Here is a 23472-nt window from a genome sequence, read left to right as displayed (position 1 = left end):
TTACAATATATGTTAATGATATAGAAGATGGTATCAGCAATAACATTAGCAAATTTGCTGATGATACAAAGCTGGGCGGCAGGGTGAAATGTGATGAGGATGTTAGGAGATTACAGGGTGACCTGGACAAGTTAAGTGAGTGGGCAGATGCATGGCAGATGCAGTTTAATGTGGATAAATGTATGGTTATCCACTTTGGTGGCAAGAACAGGAAGGCAGATTACTACCTAAATGGAATCAATTTAGGTAAAGGGGCAGTACAGAGAGATCTGGGTCTTGTACACCAGTCAATGAAGGCAAGCATGCAGGTACAGCAGGTAGTGAAGAAGGCTAATAGCATGCTGGCCTTCATAACAAGAAGAATTGAGTATTGAAGCAAAGAGGTGCTTCTGCAGCTGTACAGGGCCCTGGTGAGACCACACCTGGAGTACTGTGTGCAGTTCTGGTCTCCAAATTTGAGAAAAGACATTCTGGCTATTGAGGGAGTGCAACGTAGATTCACGAGGTCAATTCCTGGAATGGCAGGATTACCTTACACTGAAAGACTGAAGCGACTGGGCTTGTATACCCTTGAGTTTGGAAGACTGAGAGGGGATCTGATTGAGACGTATAAGATTATGAAAGGATTGGACACTCTGGCAGTAGGAAACATATTTCCACTGATGGGTGAGTGCCGAACCAGAGGACACAGCTTAAAAATACGGGGTAGACCATTTAGGACGGAGCTCAGGAGAAACTTCTTCACCCAGAGAGTGGTGGCTGTGTGGAATGCTCTGCCCCAGAGGGCAGTGGAGGCCCACTCTCTGGATTCATTTAAGAAAGATTTGGATAGAGCTCTCAAAGATAGTGGAATCAAGGGTTACGGAGATAAGGCAGGAACAGGATACTGATTAGGAGTGATCAGCCATGATTATATTGAATGGCGGTGCAGGCTCGAAGGACTGAATGGCCTACTCCTGCACCTATTGTCTATTGTCTATTGTCAGGTGTTCCAGGGCTACGTTCAGGATTAAGGAAATGGTTTCCACTGTGCACCTGTTACATCGGTTGGCAAATTGCAATGGATCAGGGCAGGCTGGGAGACTGGGGTTGATGTGTGCTGTGGGCGGTAGTCATTAAGGCACATTGCATATGCTTTAATAGGTACGGAGATGATGGTGGCCATCTTGAAGTGGGAAGGGACTTCAGCTTGTAGGAGTGAGGGATTGAGGATGTCTGTGAATACGTCTGCCAGTTCATCTGCACCGTGTCTGAGTGCTCGTCGAGTTATACTGTCCAGGTCCATTGCTTTCCTTGGAATCACTCTGAGTTCGACCCATCTGACATCTGCAGTGGGGACATTGGGCACAAGTATGCCCAGAGCTGTCGTGGCAGGTGACATTGTGGCACTGGCATTCTGCTTGAACCGAGCATAGAAACCACTGACCACATCAAGGAGGGATGTGTCTTTGTTTGCTAGCCTGTTTTGCTTCATTTTGTATCCTGTACCATTGCCTCAGGCAGTGGGAATCTGTGTGGTTGGTTTAGGCCTCTAACTTGGTCCAGTACTGCCTCTTGGCTTCCCTGATGGCTTTGTGGGGGTCATATCTGGATTTTCTGTGTAGATCTAGGTCATTTGACTTGAATGCTGCATCCTGGTCTTCAGTAGGGAGTGGATTTCCTGGTTCATCCAAGGCTTTTGATTGGGAACATTCCGACTGACTTCTTTGGTACACAGTTCCCTGTGCATTCTTAGATGATTGTGATCATTTTGTAATGACAAATGACATGATCGAGATTGCTTGAGACTGGGATTGGTATCCCACACAGTTTCAAAACTGCATGCAATTCACATGATTAAAGATGACTTCACCCTGAACTGTAAAAAGGCTTGATTAATGCAGTTGCCCTCTGAAGGGCCTCCCATCACTCACAGGTCAAACCCACATGCTCAGGCAGGAAAAACATGCTTAATTTGCCCACTTGGGTGTAGTTGCAGCCATTTTCCATTTACAGTGTGCAAGTTACCTGAGTGTAGTGAGTTGTGGTCCCCTCCCCAGCTTTTCGCCCCATTTGCTTCCCACCCTGCCCCCCGCACTTCCCTACCCCACTTCCTGCACTTCCACACCCATTCCCGCACATCCTCCCCACACCTTCCCGCACTCCCCCCCCCTCCCCCCCTTGCACTTCCATCCCCCCATTTCCCGCACTTGTCTCCACCCATGTTGTGCACTTCCCTACCCCCCCGCACCTCCTGCACCCCCTTTCCTGCACCTCCCTCCCCGCCCCTTCTCACACTTCCAAACCCACCCCTTCCTGCACATCCTTCCCCAACTTTCTGCACTTTCCTCCCCACCCCTTCACTGTACGACCCTTCTCCATCTTCCTGCACTTCTCCCCCCCCCCCCCACTTCTGAAGTTCCCTCTCCCCACTTCCCGCATTTCTGTCCTCACCCCTTGCTGAACTCATCCCACCCCCCCTCCAATTTAACTCTGAATTTCCATCAGTAAAACTGATAAACTGCTTGTTTGCTGCTTGTCAGGGATATCTGTGCACATTACAACAATATTAAAAATTCAAAAGTAATTTAATTGGCTTTGAACCTTTAATATGTGTTATTCTGATGCGTTGACAAAGAATATATTTGTGCTTCCCATCCCATTTGCACTGGATAGCTCCCTCTCCATCCCCTGCTCATCCTTCCAATTTTAGCAGCATGAGTCTGTTCAATTTTAATTTCATGGTCTCTTCTGTATCTTCTGGCAATCCCCAATGGGTAGCAAATATTAGGAGGTCAACAGGAAGGAGCAAGGTTTCAGGAGGTTGTTGTCTATATGGAGTAGAATTGTGGGTTGTGTACTCCTACTATTCATGTAAAGAACCTTAAAAAAAAAATTGTTAAAGAAACTTGTCTGTGTACACCTGATGTATTTACTAACTTCACCAGGTGAAAAATCCAGAATAGCTTTTTCACCACGAGTTAAAATTGTAATCAGTCCATATGATGACCTCTGACCCTTATCAGCATATTGAAGTAGGAGCCCAATCAGCTTCGGGCAGGAGTACCTTGGCAAGTTAGTCACCTGATCACTGTCTGATTCAAGTAAATTAAAACTCACAACACCAGGTTATAATCCAACAGGTTTAATTGGAAGCACTAGCTTTCAGAGCACTGCTCCTTCATCAGATGGTTGTGGAGGACGCAATTGTAAGGCACAGAATTTATAGCAAAAATTTACAGTATGATGTAACTGAAATTATACATTGAAAAATATCTTGATTTTCTGTTGAGTCTTTCATCTGTTCAAAAACCATGATAGTTTCACTTTCCATGTGTAAATCACAAAACCTTTTTTAAAAGTTGCATTCTCAGGTTAGCTGTAACAATTGATGTTAGCTAGACAATATGTTGAAAGTGTTAGCTCCCGTGTTCTCTGTCTATGCCATGGTGTTTAGATTGATTCTAATCTAAAAAGTGAGATAACAGAGCTTTACATGAATTCATGCAGTTTTTGAGCAAAGTACAATGTAACTCTGCAAGTACAAATTCACCCCACAAAATCTGTGTGCATGTGGGTCTTTGTGTCTGTCTGTCTGTGTGTGTGTCTGTCTGTGTTGGGGGTTGTGGGTGCGAGAGAGAGTGTATATGTGTGTGAAGTGAGTGTAGAGTGACTTAAGTCTGTGAGGGGGTGGATGTGTGAATGTGGGAGTGTGTGCACGTGTATGGGGTGGGGGGTTGTGAGTGTCTGAGAGAGAGAGATTGTATATGTGTGTGCATGAGTGTAGAGTGATCTAAGTCTGAGAGGATGCCTGTGAGAGTGTGGGGAGTGTGAGTGTCTGTGTGCGTGTCTATGTAAATGTGTGTCCGTGTGTGTAGGAGTGCCTGTGTGTGTGTATAGTGCAATGGTGGTCACCTGTAATGTGACATGAACCCAAGGTCCCAGTTGAGGCCCTCCCTATGGATACCGAACTTAGCTATCAGCCTCTGCTCGGCCACTTTTCGCTACTGCCTGTCCCGAAGTCTGCCTTGGAGGATGGTCACTCGAAGGTCCGAGGTCAAATGTCCTGGACTACTGAAGTGTTCCCCAACTGGGAGGGAACCCTCCTGTCTGTTGATTGTTGTGCGGTGTCCATTCATCCGTTGGCGTAGCCTTAGCTTGGTTTCCCCAACGTACCATGCCTCAGGGCATCCTTGCCTGCAACGTATAAGATAGACAACGTTGGCTGAGTCACATGAGTATCTGCCACTTACAAGGTGGGAGGTGTCCCCACGTGTAATGGTGGTATCCCATGTCCACACTCTGACACGTCTTGCAGCGCCTACCGTGACAGTGTTGTATGGAGTTGGCCTGAGAGCTGGGCAGCTTGCTACAAACAATGATTTGTTTGAGGTTTGGCGGTTGTTTAAAGGCAAGCAGTGGAGGTGTGGGGAAGGTCTTGGCGAGGTGCTCATCCTCATTGATGTGTTGCAGGTCACGAAGAACATGGTGTAGTTTTTCAGCTCCTGGGAAGTACTGAACAATGAAGGGTACCCTGTCGGTTGCAGCACGTGTCTGTCTCCTGAGGAGGTCATTACGGTTCCTTGCTGTTGCACGTCGGAACTGGCGGTCGATGAGTTGAGCATCATACCCCGTTCTTGTGAGGGCATCCCTAAGTACTTCCAGATGCCTGTCATGTTCCTCCTCATCTGAGCAGATCCAGTGTACGCGTAGGGCTTGTCCATAGGGGATGGCTGTTTTAATATGTTTTGGGTGGAAGCTGGAGAAGTGTAGCATTGAGAGGTTGTCTGTGGGTTTGTGGTAGTGTGTGGTGCTGAGGTGTCCATCCTTGATGGAGACTCAAGGCTACATTTTTGAAGCAAAATCATAAACTTGCATTAATATATTATGGAAGTTTAATTGTATATCGTCCTTGCCAACCTAAATTGGGCAGTAAACTAATCTGTACACTTGAATGATCTGCCATTAAAAACAATGAGTATGTTTTTAACTTCACTTCTAAACAAACAGCATTTAATTATTCAGAATGCTCCTGTTTAAAGTGGAAGCTGTAAATATTTGCAGAGCTGCTGAGTAGATTAAGTCAATTGAATGTACGTTTAACAGTACGAGTTCTGTTCACTGGTGCCTGAAACACATTAAACAGAAACACCTCACACACTCCGCTTAAGTGGTGTTAGATCAAGATGTGTTTGGTGCAAGGTTTTTAATCTGTAAAGAAACAACAGTAACGAGATACCCAGTGATTAATTTTTTGAGCAGCTCTGTAGTAAATTTCCACACAAAACAATATGCCAATGAGAGTGTAAAATCCATGTGCTGAGTTGCGTGAGCTGTGTAAATTTAAAATGAGATGTACTTTGAAGCAGATTACATCCTAAAATATTAAAATATTTGAAATTGTGATCCTGATGAAAGAACTTAAATTATGAAAGTCACTACTCACTGAATAATTATTTGTTTGCAGATCTTTTTGTAATGTGATATTATTGGCAGTTCATTTCTTTGTGTCATTTGTAAATTTAGACGAGAGGCAAAACTTAATAGTTACTTTTAGAGCATAGGTTGTACTATAATTTCTCTTCTTTATTTATTTTTATTCACATAGGTGATCGTTCAAGACCTCCCAACAGGATATTGTTATTCTTTCACTGATCCCCATATTATCACTTTTGATGGCAGGTCAGTTTTCAACGACATCAAAGTTGTTATATTTCATGAGGAATTCTGTGTTCATCAAGATGTCAGATGCCATTATTGGGAATGAAACATTTTTTGTCTTTTTTAACATCTAGTTTCAGTACTAGAATCTGCTATTTGAGATGTTCTTTGCCATTTAAGGTTAGACACATGCAGTTGGGTTTTACATGGTTCTTGGTTGGAAAAATCAGGTTGAACTCATCTCTGCTGGCTCGGGAGCCATGACTGGATTTTATGGACATAGGTAATTAGTTGAGTGAGGTTGTGATTTTCATCTACCATGTGGGAGAATACCCATCTGAAAGAACCCCTGGCCAAACAGTTGACAACAGCTCATCAGCCTCAGCTGCACCAGCAGGAGTGGTGGTCACTGCTGGGACTGCAGTCTGTCACTGAACAAGAGTGAAGGAGTGGCCTGATTTGGATGGTAAGTGGGACACTCTTCCCTGGCTCTTGGGCAGGTTGTGGACAGGGACTGGGGCTGCAAATGGGCCTTGGAGGGAGATCAAAGCTTTGGCACAAGGTGCCTAAAACAGAACACCTCTTCTGGGTGTGCTGGAGAATGTACAAAAGTGCACGTGGAGTGAAAAGTAGGGCTGCTTTTTCTTGTACCCTAAAAGGGAAACCAATAGAACTTGCAAGTGACACAGACTGCTCTGACACATCTTGTGTGCTTCAAAAAGAAGGTCCAGTTTGTTCGTTTCAAGTATGACTGTTTCTTACTAGTTTTTCTCTCTGGGTCATGATTCAATTGTAATTCTTTGAAGTGAAGTCCTCTGCCAAAATTCTGTGTTTTTTCTGTATTCTTAAATTTCAGAATAGTATGCCCTCAAAATGAATGACTAATCCATAAAATTGATATCTGCAAGTTTCTGCCCAATCTCTGATCTTCCATAAACTCGTGCCTGTGCTGATTCACCTGGGCTACACAGCTCTGATTTTCATCAGTGTGTAGCTGCGGTGGCTATGCCTTCAAATGCCTCATCTCTTATGTCGGAATTCCTTCAGTGAAGTTGTCCAAAGCTCCAGCTCTTGTATTTACTTCAAAATTTTGTTTAAATGCTACATCATTAACCCACCTTTAGAACATCCATTCTAACATTGTCTGATGTGGCTTGGTGTCAGATTTTGTTTGATATCACTCCACTGAAGTCCCCGAGTAAAGCATTCTAACTATGTTAACGGAGCTATATAAATGCAAGTTGTTATTATGCATCTTAAATCTCAGAGCAAATTGTGTAGCCTACAGCAAGTGATCTATTCATTTGGCATGCATAAAGAGATGGAGGAGATCAAACATAATTGTACAGCTGCCAGCTGGGTGGAGCAAAACATATACAGTAGATAATTGGGTTCGAATTACAGGAAATGTCCGCTATCTGTATTGATGTAAGCTTCAACATGATAGTTAGAATAAGAACGCTTTGAACATTCACAACAAAAGAAGTGGTTTATTTTTCATCATTTGATCAGAAATCATTATCTGGAGTCTTTATTAAAATGAATTCAGCATGCCTCCACATTTATCATGAAACGTGACGTCCTTGCCATGTACTATGGATTCAGAAAAATACCCGTACTATATGACATTTGATTTTTTTTCTAACCTTCTAACAACATCAATGTTCCAGGGTGCTTGATCAAGATGTAAGGGAAACAATAGACACTGACTGAAAGATGGCGATATCAAGAGAAGTGTTTGAAAGTTCAGTGAATATTTTAGGGTAGATGTTAAAGACGAAGAGATAGATAAATGGATGCAGGGGTTTAGGGAGTACACAGGCAGCTGGAAACAAAGCTACTAATTGTAGGATAAAAGGAGCGAAGAATACGCTTGAAACCAAAGTTATAGAAACAGAGTCTGACTGTGGATGGAGGCCGAGATAATATACCACTGGTAAGTAATGGCTCGAAGTAATTTAAAGACAAGGATTTCATATTGAGGTTCTGGGAGCTGGTGTAGGTCACTGAGAATGGGATGAATGGTAAACAAGTCTTGGTGTGTTATGGAATGTGAATAGCAGAGTTTTGGTTTTGAGTTGAGGTTCACAGAGAGTAGAGGGTGAGGAGAAGTTTGGAATAGTGCAGCCTGGAGGTGAAGAAGGTACGAATAAAGTTTTCAGGACTAGACAAGCTAATGTAAGGAGTAGGTGGACAATTTTAAAGAAGCTCAAATAGGCAGACTTTGTTAAGAACATAGTCTTAGAAGCTCATTGAGATGGAATTACACCCGCAGAGAGTACCCATGTGCAAAGGTGAAGAGTTATATTAGGGGTTTCCAACATTGTCCCAGTTCCTGACTGCATTTGAAAACATCTAGAAAGTTGCATGTCTCGGGAACCCCGTCTAGCCCCATTTGGATTTAGTATGTTGAGAGAAGGTTCCACTTATTGCCAGTTGAGAGATTTTAATCTTCGTGGCTTGAGGTTCCATTCTGAAAACACTGTTCACATCATTGCACCAACTGAATTTTCACTTTTTTCTCATCCACTTCTGAGAACAGCTGCCTATTTAAAGAAAACAAACTGGACTACCAAAGAAACTGCATTATATATTGAAGGTTATAATGACTTTCCTGATTTTAGACTTAAAAGTACTGCTATTAGTCACTCTGCCACCTTGCAGTGTGAAAAGGAGAACTTAATTTGAAACGCAGTTTGTGTCAGGAATGTATTGTTGCCTGATATCATTAACTATCTATTCTACAGCAGTAGACTTTCGATGTGTTGAGTGAGTGAAGCATTATTTATTCTTTGCAGTTGACAGCTTACATGTTGTTTATCTTATTTATCTAGATGGCAGTTGGGAAAATAATGCCCACACATTCTTAGTGACATCTGGCCTGTGTATCTCCTTTTATGAACTGGAATTGTCTACATCAAAAATTTATTCTTTTCAATAAGGAATGTTATGAATATATCTTTTGTAAGGCACTGTGATATTTATTTTGAGTATCTTGAGTTGTCACTTCAATCTAGTTGTCCAATATAGTTTATTATATAAAATGTTAGATATATAGCATCTTTGTGGCTGCTGGATTTAATTTGTCACCACATTTTACTTCAGTCTTTGATAGAATATGGGATAGGGCACAGTTGAACAAGTTTAGGGATTTAGACCATACTTCTGCTCTGATAGAATCATAGAATCCCTACAATGTGGAAGCAGGCCATTCGGTCCATTGAGTCCACAATGACCCTCCAAAAAGTATCCCATCCAGACTCACCTCCCTACCCTATCCCTGTAACCCTGCATTTCCCATGGCTAGCCAACATAGCCTGCAAATCCCTGGACACTGCAGGCAATTTAGCATGGCCGTTACATTTAACCTGCACACCTTTGGACTGTGGGAGGAAACCGGAACACCGAGAGGAAACTCTGAAAGTGATTCCATGATTCTAGAATAAGTTTTCATTCTTTCTTTTTCTTAACCACAGTCTTTGGATGGGAAATACTGTTGCATTGCTGCTGAAGACAGTTACAGAAACAGCACACACTCCTAGTGGTGCATGCAGCTCCTGGCATGTCTTACATGGACCCAAACATGGGAGTGTACTCGTGCATGTTTCCTAATGCATACTGGAATCAATCGAGGTCTGTCACAGCCTTGCACAGCCCTACTGGTTGACGTGACCCCTAACATCCCAATTTGCCCTATACAGCTCCATTGGACAAATTCTGTCTGCAATCATAAAAGAACAAAGGTTCATCAGCAAGAGAGGCCCAGCCCTGACATCACCCAAGGGGAGGCGATGGCCTAGTGGTATTATTGCTGAACTGTTAATCCAGAGACCCAGACAATGTTCTGGGAACCTGGGTTCAAATCTTGCCATGGCAGATGGTGGAATTTGAATTCAATAAAAATCTGGAATTAAGAGTCTAATGATGACAATGCAATCCATTGTCAATTGTTGGAAAAACCCATCTGGTTCACTGATATCCTTCAGGGAAGGAAGCTGCCATCCTTACTTGGTGTGGCCTACATGTGACTCCAGACCTACAGCAATTTGGTTAACGCTTAACTGCCCTATGGGCAATAAATGCTGCCTAGTCAGCAACACCCTCATCCCATGAATGAATAAAAGAAAAAGCTGCTACCACCTTTAAGAAGGGATCTGATTGAGACACATAAGATTATTAAAGAATTGGACACTCTGGAAGGATATTTCTGCTGATGAGTGAGTCCGGAACCAGAGGACACAGTTTAAAAATAAGGGGTAGGCCATTTAGAATAAAGTTGAGGAGAAACTTCACCCACACGGTGGTGGATATATGGAATGCTGTGCCCCAGAAGGCAGTGGAGGCCAAGTCTCTGGATACTTTCAAGAAAGAGATGGATGGAGCTCTTAAAGATAGTGGAATCAAGGATTATGGGGATAAGGCAGGAACAGGATACTGTGCATGATCAACCATGGTCATGATGAATGGTGATGCTGGCTCGAAGGGCTGAATGGCCTACTCCTGCACTTATTCTCTATTGTCTATAAAGAGCCAGACACCCCAGCTTACAGATCAGATGCATTTAAGTAACCTTTGTCTTTGTAAACTGCCTCAAAGCACAGTGGACTGTTTTTGGAAATGCGGGGTCAAGTTGGATTTGGCAGGGAGTTTTGCTACATCTGGCCTGGTGTACCCAGTTATATCCTGTGACTTAGTTGCTGGCTGGGAGCGTCAGATTAAATGAGGTCCTTTTGATCAGCAGTATGCTATTGCCCTTCCTCCTTTTCCTGGGCTGGCACTGATGAGGGGAGCATGTTTGAAGGAAGTAGGTGGAGGTGAAAAGCAAGTGGTCCAATGATCACACCACCTGCAACTCCAAAATTATGACACACAGCAAGATGATGTGCTGGGAGTTGAATAGGGGCACAGACAATATTTTTAGTGACTCTGTCATAGGCCCTGTCAAAGCTGACACCATGACACTTGAAACTGCCTCATCCTTACATTGAATTGAATTAGCTTTTGTCCCATGTACTCACCCGAGGGCAGTGAAAAGTTTATAAGTTGTCAATTACGGCAACATCTTAGGTACAAGGTACATAGGTACAGATTCTTCAGAAAAACAATTAGAAAAATACAGAAATGAGTCCAGCATTACAGATTGTGGGAATAAATTGGAAAATAGAGAAATAAACAGACCAGAACAACAGTCCTTCCAAATCTGTCCACACTGGCACCTGGTCTCCAGTCCACATCAGGCCTTCACTCTAGACCACTGGGCTTCACCTCAAGGCTCTCGTGACTGGGAGATTGGTTTTGAATCAACATGGAAGTTCACGCTGAGGCCATGTCAGGCTGAAAGGCCGTCATGCCAGGTCGGGAGACTGCCATGCCAGGCCACAAGATGTGCAATTGTTTTTGCTTCCACCTGTTCTGCTCTTCTCCTTTCCTCTCTCTTCCACTCTGTCTTGCAAGTGGGTGAGCAGAATCTCAGGGTGTGTGTGTGTGTGTGTGTGTGTGTGTGTGTGTGTGTGCCGCTATGCCCGCCACGGCCATATAGCAGGCCGTCTGTGGGTGCGGTGGGGGCTGGGTATGGAAGCGGCCTCATGTGACATGTGTCTCCTCAGAATGTCTGCGCTTTACCACCGGCTGACCTGTCCCAACAGCTCCATCAAAACCTGTAACCCGTCTTGTCAGGAGGCGTTGAGGGCTTTCACAACTTGACATTATGACATAATAACAAGAGGCCTTCATAACAAGAGGAATTGAGTATAGAAGCAAAGAGGTGCTTCTGCAGCTGTACAGGGCCCTGGTGAGACCACACCTGGAGTACTGTGTGCAGTTCTGGTCTCCAAATTTGAGGAAAGACATTCTGGCTATTGAGGGAGTCCAGCGTAGGTTCACGAGGTCAATTCCTGGAATGGCGGGATTACCTTACACTGAAAGACTGAAGCGACTGGGCTTGTGTATACCCTTGAGTTTAGAAGACTGAGAGGGGATCTGATTGAGACGTATAAGATTATGAAAGGATTGGACACTGGCAGCAGGAAACATGTTTCCGCTGATGGGTGAGTGCTGAACCAGAGGACACAGCTTAAAAATACGGGGTAGACCATTTAGGACAGAGATGAGGAGAAACTTCTTCACCCAGAGAGTGGTGGCTGTGTGGAATGCTCTGCCCCAGAGGGCAGTGGAGGCCCAGTCTCTGGATTCATTTAAGAAAGTGTTGGGTAGAGCTCTCAAAGATAGTGGAATCAAGGGTTATGGAGATAAGGCAGGAAGAGGATACTGATTAGGAATGATCAGCCATGATTATATTGAATGGCGGTGCAGGCTCGAAGGACTGAGTGGCCTACTCCTGCACCTATTGTCTATTGTCTACTGACATTGATCACAGGCAGTCGAATTAAGCCAAGGGGCCCTCTCGCCAGCCCACAGTCGCAGTCTCTGTTTATATCAGTTAGGGAGGCTTGAGGTGGAGTTTTTTGAAAAGGAAAAATCAAAAGAGAAAAGCTAAAAGCATGTTGAAGCCATAGCAAAAGGTGGACGGGAACAAAATCAAGGTTCTGGGCAACCTATTACTGTCAACACTTCTCGGTTCAAAGATCACTTTTGACTTCATCGAAGATATGTCCGTGGATTTGCAATTGAAAATCATTCCTGAGGATTTAGTCTTAAAGTCAGGAATATCACCAAGTTTTGGACTCTTGCTGCTAAAGCAGCTTGTCTTGAGGCAAATCTTTTTTTATCCCAGATACAGACACTGTTGGAGTAGCTGTCTTGTTATCATCCTACACCAACCGAGGTCAGGCGTTTTTCAGAACTGTGTGAAAATCCTCCTGTGAAACCAATTTTCTCTAAGCTCCAGCAAAACATTTTGGCAACAAATCAGCAAATTACAAGGTTACTTATCAGCTCAGATAGTAGCAGTGAAAAAATCAGATGATTCTGAAAACACAACTGCTGTTATGCAATCTATTCTTTCCACAACAATGTATCTTCACCTTCAAAATGACATTAGAAAAGAAAGATAAAGCTAATGACATTATGCTTGAATGTGCAAAGCATTCACAACAATACTAATGAATCAATGATAGACCGAAATGAGCAACAATTAAAATCAAAATAAAATTGATCTTCAAAGATCTGGAAAAATGAAACAAAGTGCTGGAGTATCTCGGCAGATCCGGCAGCATTTGGAGAAAGAGAAACCAAACTGATGATTAGAGTTCAGAATGAGTCTTGTTTGGAACACGTAAATGAATAAGTTTGGTCTGGGAGTTATTGTGGAGACATAGCTGCACAGTGACAACATTGGGAATTAAATGTTTCAGGATTCTTAACTTTTAGCTGAGATAGACAACTTGGGAAGGAGAAGCTTGGTAATGAAAGATGGATTGAAGAGCCATCTAATTCAAGAGGAAAAGCCTTGAAATGTAGTTTGACTGTAATCAGATAAGTACAACAAGGGCAGAGAAAATGATGCAAGTATTTTGAATTATCCAGTATTAGTTGTATTGTAAGGCAGAGTATAAATCAGGAAACAAAAGTGCATGTAACAGTGTCTTACACTAATCAGAGGAACTTCAATATTCATATTGTCTGAGCAAAAGAATTTGCAGTAATAATGTAGGGAGCTAGTTCATCAAACGTACACACAGATAATCAGCTGTATCTATTTGTCAGAGAATCAACTAAGAAACAAAAGGATTTAGATTGGTGCTAACCTATCTGAATGGCTGACTGAACTGGTTGTTGCCTCTACATATATCAAATATTTCTGAAAACTACTTCTGGACAGACTTAAGTCAATTTTTTTGGATCAATATATTCGATCTGATCCTACCAAAATAAAAGACATCCAGAAAGTGCCTACAAAACAAGACAAAGGTGAGTTACAATGGTATTTTGTTTTCTTCCAGTTTTTATCCCTATATATTCCGAATTTTGGAACCAAAGTATCTCTTGTTTGAGATCTGTTTTATGAAACTATATCATATCTATGGTAGGAAGATCACCATATATTTTTTAATCCTGAAAATCCAGCATGATCTTCAATCGTTATTATCCAACAAAAATATTTTTCAGTATGATGATCCTTCCAGGCTTAATCTTTTGAAGTAAATGTATTCCACAAAAGACTCTATTATAGGAAGACAGTCTTGTTATTTGGTTCTAACCTCTTTATGACGGCTCAGACAACCTTCTCTAACATGAAAAGAAAAGCGCTCATTCTAGTTTTTGATATGCAGAGATTCCATATTCCTATTTGGCAAGTAGTTATATTGTTTGTACTGACCAAATACAATTGGAAATGATTGTCAATAATCCCTCCTAAGTACACCTCCCTGACTACAACAGCTACTTGTGAAGATCTAAGGATACAGTTGCGAATTACTATACACACCAGCCTCTCAGATGATTTCCAGGTTTAACTAGAAACTAAGCTATTTCCCTGGACTTACAGATGAATATTATTGAATCAGAGTTTGAAGGTAGTCTTCACATCAATATCATTCATTTTGGTTATAACTAAGCAGAGCATGTTCAAGAAACTAGGTCATTTGAGGTCCAGCAGCAACAGTTCAAGAAAAGCATCATTAGAGTGATCCAAACATATGGAACAGGATGCTGAGTGAACATATTCCTAGCCACTCAGAGAAAAACTAGAGCTCTTAAAACTAGGAATGTAATTTTCAAAGCTAAACAAGTGAGTATTCCACAAGCTCTACTTGAAGATGTGCTTGACCATGTACATGCAGATTACATGGACACAGAAAATTCATAGGATTAGCAGGTCATTGTATCTGATAGCCTGGCATCAGTAAGATACTGCTCAACTGAAATCACATGAAACATCAACTCAATCAACTTCACCCAAGAAAACCTTTTATCCCACATTCAATTCCTTCTGATGCAAGATCACAAACAATATTTTCCACATCTAAAGATATGACCACATCAGAGTGATTGACTTTGACCATTTTTTTGTGAGGTGAAACCAAAAGAGTGCAACAGTTGTTGGCTTGTTAATCACCATATTTAATATTCTGGTGTTCCTAAGTATATTGCGTCCAACAATGGTCCACAAAACATTTGTGCAACCTCCAGGATTTGCCGGAAGTGGGGTCTTCATCACATCACCTTTACTCCTCCCTATCCTGAAGTCCATAATCATTGATTGCAAAACTGCATATCAAGATTGATAGCCTGCTAAGTCTCTGTGCTAATCCTCAAAGCAATGGTCTACCCTTGTTGGCAGCACTCCTGTTTGGAGGACAGATCTACATAGTTCTTCGTTCATAAACTGGTAGAAGTGATCATTACAAGAAGGACAGATTGCACTTAAATTGGAAGGGAACTAATATACTGGCAGGGAGATTTGCTAGAGCTGCTTGGTAGGATTTAAACTAGAGGGTGGTGGGGATGGGGGTGGAATCCAGGGAGATAATGAGGAAGGAGATCAATCTGAGACTGGTACAGTTGAGAACAGAAACGAGTCAAACAGTCAGGGCAGCAGGGACAAGTTAGGACTGATCAATTAAAATGCATTTATTTCAATGCAAGAGGCCTAACAGGGAAGGAAGGTGAACGTGGGGCATGGTTAGGAACATGGGACTCGGATATCATCATAGCAAATACAGCAACATGACTCAGGGATGGACAGAACTGGCAGCTTAATGTTCCAGGATACAAAAGCTACAGGAAGGACAGAAAAGGAGGCAAGAGAGGAGGGGGAAGTGGCGTTTTTAATAAGGGGTAGCATTACAGCTGTACTGAGGGAGGATATTTCCAGAAATACATCCAGTGAAGTTATTTGGGTAGAACTGAGAAATAAGAAAGGGATGATCACCTTATTGGGATTGTATTATAGACCCCATAATAGTCAGAGGGAAATTGAAAAACAAATTTGTAAGGAGATCTGTTATCTGTAAGAAAAATAGGGTGCTTATGATAGGGGATTTTAACTTTCCAAACATAGACTGGGACTGCAATAGTGTTAAGGGTTTTGACTGAGAAGAATTTCTTAAGTGATTCAGTATGTGGATGTACCTACCAGAGAAGGTACAAAACTTGACCTACTCTTGGGAAATAACTGAAGTGACTGAAGTCAGTGGGGGAGCACTTTGGGGTCAGCGACCATAATTCTATTAGTTTTAAAATAGTAATGGAAAAGGATAGACCAGATGTAAAAATTGAAGTTCTATATTGGAGAAAGGCCAATTTTGACGATATTCGGCAAGAACTTTCAAAAGCTGATCGGCGGCAGATGTTTGCAGGTAAAGGGACGACTGGAAAATGGGAAGCCTTCAGAAAAGAGATAATGAGAGTCCAGAGAAAGTATATTCCTATCAGGGTGAAAGGAAAGACTGGTAGGTGTAGGGAATGCTGGATGACTAAAGAAATTGAGGTTTGGTTAAGAAAAAGAAGGAAGCATATTTCGCGTATAGACAGGATAGATCAAATGAATCCTTAGAGTATAAAGGCAGTAGGAGTATACTTGGAGAAAATCAGGATGGCAAAAAGGGGACATGAGATAGCTTTGGCAAATAGGTTAAGGAGAATTCAAAGAGTTTTTACAAATATATTAAGGACAAAAGGGTAATTCGGGAGAGAATAAGGGCCCTCAAAGATCAGCAAGGCTGCCTTTGTGTGGAGCCGCAGGAGATGGGGGAAATACTAAACAAGTATTTTGCATCCGTATTTACTGTGGAAAAGGACATGGAAAATATAGAATGTAGGGAAATAGATGGTGACATCTTGAAAAATGTCCATATTAGAGAGGAGGAAGTGCTGGATATCTTGAAACGCATAAAAGTGGATAAATCTCCAGGAACTGATCAGGTGTACCCTAGAACTCTGTGGGAAGCTAGGGAAGTGATTGCTGGGCATCTTGCTGAGATATTTGTATCATTGATAGTCACGAGTGATGTGTCAGGAGACTGGAGATTGCCTAACGTGGTGCCACTGTTTAAGAAGGGCGGTAAAGACAAGTCAGGGAACTATAGACCAGTGAGCCTGAAGTCGATGGTGGACAAGTTGTTGGAGGGAATCCTGAGGGACAGGGTTTACATGTATTTGGAAAGACAAGGACTGATTCGGGATAGTCAACATGGCTTTGTGCGTGGGAAATCATATCTCATGAACTTGATTGAGTTTTTTGAAGAAGTAACAAAGAGGATTGATGAGGCAGAGCAGTAGATGTGATCTATGTAGACTTCAGTAAGGTGTTCGACAACGTTCCCCATGGGAAACTGATTAGCAAGGTTAGATCTCACGGAATGCAGGAAGAACTAGACAATTGGATGCATAACTGGCTCAAAGGTAGAAGAGAGAGAGGGTGATGGTGGAGGGTTGTTTTTCACACGGGAGGCTTGTGACCAGCAGAGTGCCACAAGGAGCAGTGCTGGATCCAATACTTTTCGTCATTTATATAAATGATTTGGATGTGAGCATAAGAGGTATATTAAGTAAGTTTGTAGATGACAGCAAAATTGCAGGTGTAGTGGACAGCAAAGAAGGTTACCTCCGATTACAATGGGGTCTTGATCTGATGGGCCAGTAGGCTGAGACGTGGCAGATGGAGTTTAATTTAGATAAATGCGAGGTGCTGCATTTTGGGAAACCAAATCTTAGCAGAACTTATACACTTAATGGTAAGGTCCTAGGGAGTGTTGCTGAATAAAGAGACCTTGGAGTGCAGGTTCATAGCTCCTTGAAAGTGGAGTCGCAAGTAGATAGAATAGTGATGAAGGCGTCTGGTATGCTTTCCTTTATTGGTCAGAGCATTGAGTACAGGAGTTGGGAGGTCATGTTGCAGCTGTACAGGACATTGGTTAGGCCACTGTTGGAATATTGCATGCAATTCTGGTCTCCTTCTATTGGAAAGATGTTGTGAATCTTGAGAGGGTTCAGAAAAGGTTCACAAGGATGTTGCCAGGGTTGGAGGATTTGAGCTATAGGGAGAGTTTAATTAGGCTGGGGCTGTTTTTCCTGGGGTGTTGGAGGGTGAGGGGTCACCTTATAGAGGTTTATAAACTCATGAGGGGCATGGATAGGATAAATAGACAAAGTCTTTTCCCTGGGGTGGGGGAGTCCAGAACTAGAAGGCAAAGATTTAAGGTGAGAGGGGAAAGATATAAAAGAGACGTAAGGGGCAACTTTTTCACGCAGAGGGTGGTATGTGTATGGAATGAGCTGCCAGAGGATGTGGTGGAGGCTGGTACTATTGCAACATTTTAAAAGGCATCTGGGTGGGTATTTGACTAGGAAAGGTTTGGAGGGATATGGGCCAGGTGCTGGCAGGTGCGACTTGATTGGGTTGGTCGGCCTGGACGAGTTGGACCGAAGGGTCTGTTTCCGAGCTTTACATCTGTGATTCTAATCCACATGTACAGCATGCAGTGTTAGAAAGAAGGGAGAAAATGATACAAGAGTATGAACAACAAACAGGCAAACAGATATTCTAATTTGACCCAAGACAAAGCATCAGAGTTTGCAACCTTACGAGTACAGAGGTTAATTGAATGTTGTGTACAGTCTCGCTGGAGCCCCTTACTGTACTCCCCTGTACACCAACAACTGTGTTGCCAAATTCCGATTAAAAGCCATCTAGTTTGCTGACACCACCTTGGTAGGAGAGGTATCAAACAACGATGAGTCAGAATAACAGATGGAGATAGACGGTTTGGTGACATGGTGCAAGGAGAACAACTTTTTTGTCAACGTCAGACAAATTAAAGACATGATCATTGACTTCAGAAAAATGGAGGAGAACAGGCTCCTTCCCCTTCTACATCAATGGAGTTGAGATTGAGAGGATGGAGAGTGTCAAGTTCCTAGGAGTGATGATAATTTTGTGGATATACCCATTTCAAACAGGTATGCTGATTTGGAAAATGTAGGGGGTGATGGATTCTCAGGAGAACGTAGCATAAACAGCCAAGTTTCTGGTATTGAGATTGGCTGTAATGCAACGAGGGGTACATCAGCTTCCAAGAGATCAATTGTGTTAGGGGATTCTGTAGTCAGAGGTACAGATAGACGTTTCTGTGGCAAAAATTTAAAAAGGAGGTCCTCAAGGGTAGTAATATCTGGAATACTCCCAGGGCTACAAGCTAGTCAGGACAGGAATAGAAGGATAGAGCAGATGACTGCATGGCTGAGGAGCTGATGTATGGGAGAAGGATTCACATTTTTGGATCATTGGAATCTCTTTTGGGGTAGATGTGACCTGTACAAGAAAGACGGATTGCACCTAAATTGGAAGGGGGCTAATATACTGGCAGGGAAATTAGCTAGAACTGCTTGGGAGGATTTAAACTAGTAAGGTGGGAGGGTGCGACCTATGGAGATAATGAGGAAAGAGATCGATCTGAAACAAGTACATCGGAGAACAGAAGTGAGTCAAACAGGCAGGAACAAGGTAGGACTAATAAATTAAATTGCATTTATTTCAATGCAAGGGGCCTAACAGGGAAGACAGATGAACTCAGGGCATGATTAGGAACATGGGACTGGGATATCATAGCAATAGCAGAAACATGGCTCAGAGATGGGCAGGATTGGCAGCTTAATGTTCTAGGATACAAATGCTACAGGAAAGAAAGAAATGGAGGCAAGAGAGGAGGGGGGGGGGGGGGAAGAGTGGCATTTGTGATGAGGGATAACATTACAGCTGTGCTGAGGGAGGATATTCCCGGAAATACATCCAGGGAAGTTATTTGGGTGGAACTGAGAAATAAGAAAGGGATGATCACCTGATTGGGATTGTATTATAGACCCCTCAATAGTCAGAGGGAAATTGAGAAACAAACTTGTAAGGAGATCTCGGCTATCTGCAAGAATAATAGGGTAGTTATGGTAGAGGATTTTAACTTTCCAAACATCGACTGGGACTGCCATTGTGTTAAAGGTTTAGATGGAGAGGAATTTAAGTGTGTAAAAGTCAATTTTCCGATTCAATATGTGGATGTACCTACTAGAGAAGGTGTAAAACTTGACCTACTCTCGGGAAATAAGGCAGGGCAGGTGACTGAGGTGTCAGTGGGGGAGCACTTTGGGGCCAGCGACCATTATTCTATTTGTTTTAAAATAGTGATGGAAAAGGATAGACCAAATCTAAAAGTTGAAGTTCTGAATTGGAGAAAGGCCAATTTTGATGGTATTAGGCAAGAACTTTCAAAAGTTGATTGGAGGCAGATTTTTGCAGAAAAAGGGATGGCTGGAAAATGGGAAGCCTTCAGAAATGAGATAACAAGAATCCAGAGAAAGTATATTCCTGTTAGGGTGACAGGGAAGGCTGGTAGGTATAGGGAATGCTGGATGACTAAAGAAATTGACGGTTTAGTTAAGAAAAAGAAAGAAGCATATGTCAGGTGTAGACAGGATAGATCAAATGAATCCTTAGAGTATAAAGAAAGTAGGAGTGTACTTAAGAGGGAAATCAGGAGGGCAAAATGGGGATATGAGATAGCTTTGGCAAATAGAATTAAGGAGAATCCAAAGGGTTTTTACAAATATGTTAAGGACAAAAGGGTAACTAGGGAGAGAATAGGGCCCCTCAAAGATCAGCAAGTCGGCCTTTATGTGGAGCCACAGAAAATGGGTGAGATACTAAATGAATAGGATATGGAAGAGGGCCTGTACTGCGCTGTAATGTTCTATGTTCTATATAGACTGTAGGGAAATAGATGGTGACATCTTGCAAAATGTCCAGATTATACAGGAGGAAGTGCTGGATGTCTTGAAACGGTTAAAGGTGGATAAATCCCCAGGACCAGATCAGGTATACCCGAGAACTCTGTGGGAAGCTAGAGAAGTGATTGCTGGGCACCTTGCTGAGATATTTGTATCATCGATAGTCACAGGTGAGGTGCCGGAAGACTGGAGGTTGGCAAACGTGGTGCCATTGTTTAAGAACGGTGGTAAAGACAAGCAAGGGAACTATAGACCGGTGAGCCTGACCTCGGTGGTGGGCAAGTTGTTGGAGGGAATGCTGAGGGACAGGATGTACATGTATTTGGAAAGGCAAGGACTGATTAGGGATTGTCAACATGACTTTGTGCATGGGAAATCATGTCTCACAAACTTGATTGAGTATTTTGAAGAAGTAACGGAGAGAATTGATGAGGGCAGAGCAGTAGATGTGATCGATATGGATTTCAGTAAGGCGTTTGACAATTTTCCCCATGGGAGACTGATTAGCAAGGTTAGATCCATGGAATACATGGAGAACTAGCCATTTGGATACAGAACTGACTCAAAGGTAGAAGTGAGAGGGTGGTGATGGAAGGTTGTTTTTCAGATTGGAGTCCTGTGACCAGTGGAGTGCCACAAGGATCGGTGCTGGTTCCTTTACTTTTTGTCATTTACATAAATGATTTGGATGCGAGCATAAGAGGTACAGTTAGTACGTTTGCAGATGACACCAAAATTGGAGGATTAGTGGACAGCAAAGAGGGTTACCTCCGATTACAACAGGATCTGGACCAGATGGGCCAATAGGCTAAGACGTGGCACATGGAGTTTAATTCAGATAAATGCGAGGTGCAGCATTTTGGGAAAGCAAATTTTTGCAGGACTTATACACTTAATGGTAAGGTCTTGGGGAGTGTTGCTGAACAAAGAGACCTTGGAGTGCAGGTTCATAGCTCCTTGAAAGTGGAATCGCAGGTGGATAGGATAGTGAAGAAGGCGTTAGGTATGCTTTCCTTTATTGGTCAGAGTATTGAGTACAGGAGTTGGGAGGCCATGTTGTGGCTGTACAGGACATTGGTTAGGCCATTGTTGGAACATTGCGTGCAATTCTGGTCTCCTTCCTATCGGAAAGATGTTGTGAAACTTGAAAGGGTTCAGAAAAGATTTACAAGGATGTTGCCAGGGTTGGAGGATCTGAGCTACAGGGAGAGGCTGAACAGGCTGGGGCTGTTTTCCTGGAGCATTGGAGGCTGAGGGGTGACCTTATAGAGGTTTACAAAATTATGAGGGGCATGTATAGGATAAATAGACAAAGTCTTTTCCCTGGCGTTGGGGAGTCCAGAACTAGAGGGCAAAGGTTTAGGGTGAGAGGGGAAAGATATAAAAGAGATGTAAGGGGCAACCTTTTCACAGAGAGCGTGGTACGTGTATGGAATGAGCTGCCAGAGGATGTGGTGGAGGCTGGTACAATTGCAACATTTAAGAGGAATTTGGATGGGTATATGAATAGGAAGGGTTTGGAGAGATATGGGCCGAGAGATATGGCAGGTGGGACTGGATTGGGTTGGGATATCTGGTCGGCCTGGACTGGTTGGACCGAAGGGTCTGTACATCTCTATGACTCTAACTGACAACCTGTCCTAAACTTCATATGTAGATCTGATGGTCAAGAAGTCATAATAATGCCTCCTCTTCCTGAGGAAATTTGGCATGTCCACAACGTCTTTCTCAAACTTTTACAGATGCACCATTGAATGAATCCTGTCTGGCTGCATAATGGCCTAGTATGGCAACTGCTTTGCCCAGGACCATAAGAAACTGCAGAATGTTGTGTGTACAGCCTAGACCATCACAGAAGCCAGCCTTCCATCTATGGATTCCATTTGCACAGCTCGTTGCTGCGGAAAGGCTGCCAACCCATCAAAGGCCCATCATGCCCTGGTAATGCTCTCCTACAACCTCTTCTGTCAGTCAGAAGGAACAGAAGCTTAAACACACACCAGCAGGTTCTTCTGTGCCATTATTAGACTGATGAATGGACTGTCCAATTTCAAATATTGCTGATCTTTCTTATGTTGATCTTGCCTAGCGTACGTTTTGTGTGACGTAACTTGTATGCCCCGTCTCAGAGCATCCTAGGATCTATTTATCCTTGCTTACTATGATCTGACTGTACAACAACTTGTAAACAAAGGTTTTCACTGTGCTTAGGTACACGTGACAAAAGACCAAATTAAACAATGAAGTATGAAATTGAAGTAACTACTGAGCTAAAGCCGGCGCCAAGAAAAGTATTGTCACTGATGGTTAAATCCTACAATGAAACAGATGACACATTCAGGTTTTCTATGACAAATCATCCGTCATACAGATGAGTCTGATACCAAAAGTGTCAGACCAGACATTGGCTAGACATCTATTATGCATGATGTAGTTTCATCCAACAAAGTACATGACTTAGTTAAGCCATGATCATTGCTGAAAATGTGTTGCTGGAAAAGCGCAGCAGGTCAGGCAGCATCCAGGGAACAGGAGAATCGACGTTTCGGGCATAAGCCCTTCTTCAGGAATGATCATTGTATAACCACTAGATCCAGTTGTGTTGTGCATCTGCCAAAGAGTTATCTTAATGTATAAAGACATGGTACTAATGTACATCCTTCTACATATTTATCAGAACAGGTTTCCTACTCTTTAGAGGGAAAATCTAGGATATTGTATTATTGCACAGATCTCAGAAAGGCAATCTACATTTAAGACAGCGAGATGAGATCATGATATGTGAGCAATCGTATAATTGGTCTCCATCTTTCTGTACATTCAGTTGGTAGTCAACATGCTAGCCAATCTGTTAGTCAGCCAGTCAACCATGTATGTTATAGTAATTAAGGCTGAAATGCAAGTCTGAGCAGCCATATCAGTATTACATAACTAGTTGAGTAAATTTCCGCATTTCTGACTCCATATAAACATGACTGGTATACATTAAAATTTAGAAAACTACATAGCACATTAATGTCCTTCCATGTTTTAGGCTTTTAGAGCCTTGCTAGACTATCTCCTTAATGGCCCCTTGAGAGTGACGATGGTGTGCTTCCATTCCAATTTGATGAGCTGTGAGATATCTAATAGGTCCACTGTGCAATCTGCAGA

The 23472-nt window shown here is 42.6% G+C and overlaps 1 protein-coding gene across 4 annotated transcripts in view; it reads left to right on the top strand.

The window, feature by feature from the left end:
- LOC122551720 (von Willebrand factor D and EGF domain-containing protein) overlaps positions 1–23472 on the top strand; it is a 279556-nt gene that overhangs the window by 103985 nt on the left and 152099 nt on the right. For all 4 annotated transcript variants that reach the window (XM_043694080.2, XM_043694081.2, XM_043694082.2 and 1 more), the window contains one exon: positions 5588–5661. In XM_043694080.2, coding sequence (XP_043550015.2) covers positions 5588–5661 — 74 coding nt within the window. The remainder of the gene's footprint in view (positions 1–5587; positions 5662–23472) is intronic.

Source organism: Chiloscyllium plagiosum, unplaced genomic scaffold (genome assembly GCF_037043375.1).
Source record: "Chiloscyllium plagiosum isolate Xiang-an unplaced genomic scaffold, Cpla_swu_hap1 HiC_scaffold_7, whole genome shotgun sequence".
Lineage (NCBI taxonomy): Eukaryota > Metazoa > Chordata > Chondrichthyes > Orectolobiformes > Hemiscylliidae > Chiloscyllium > Chiloscyllium plagiosum.
Note: the sequence above shows the minus strand (reverse complement) of the source record. Positions and strands in the feature narration are given on the sequence as shown.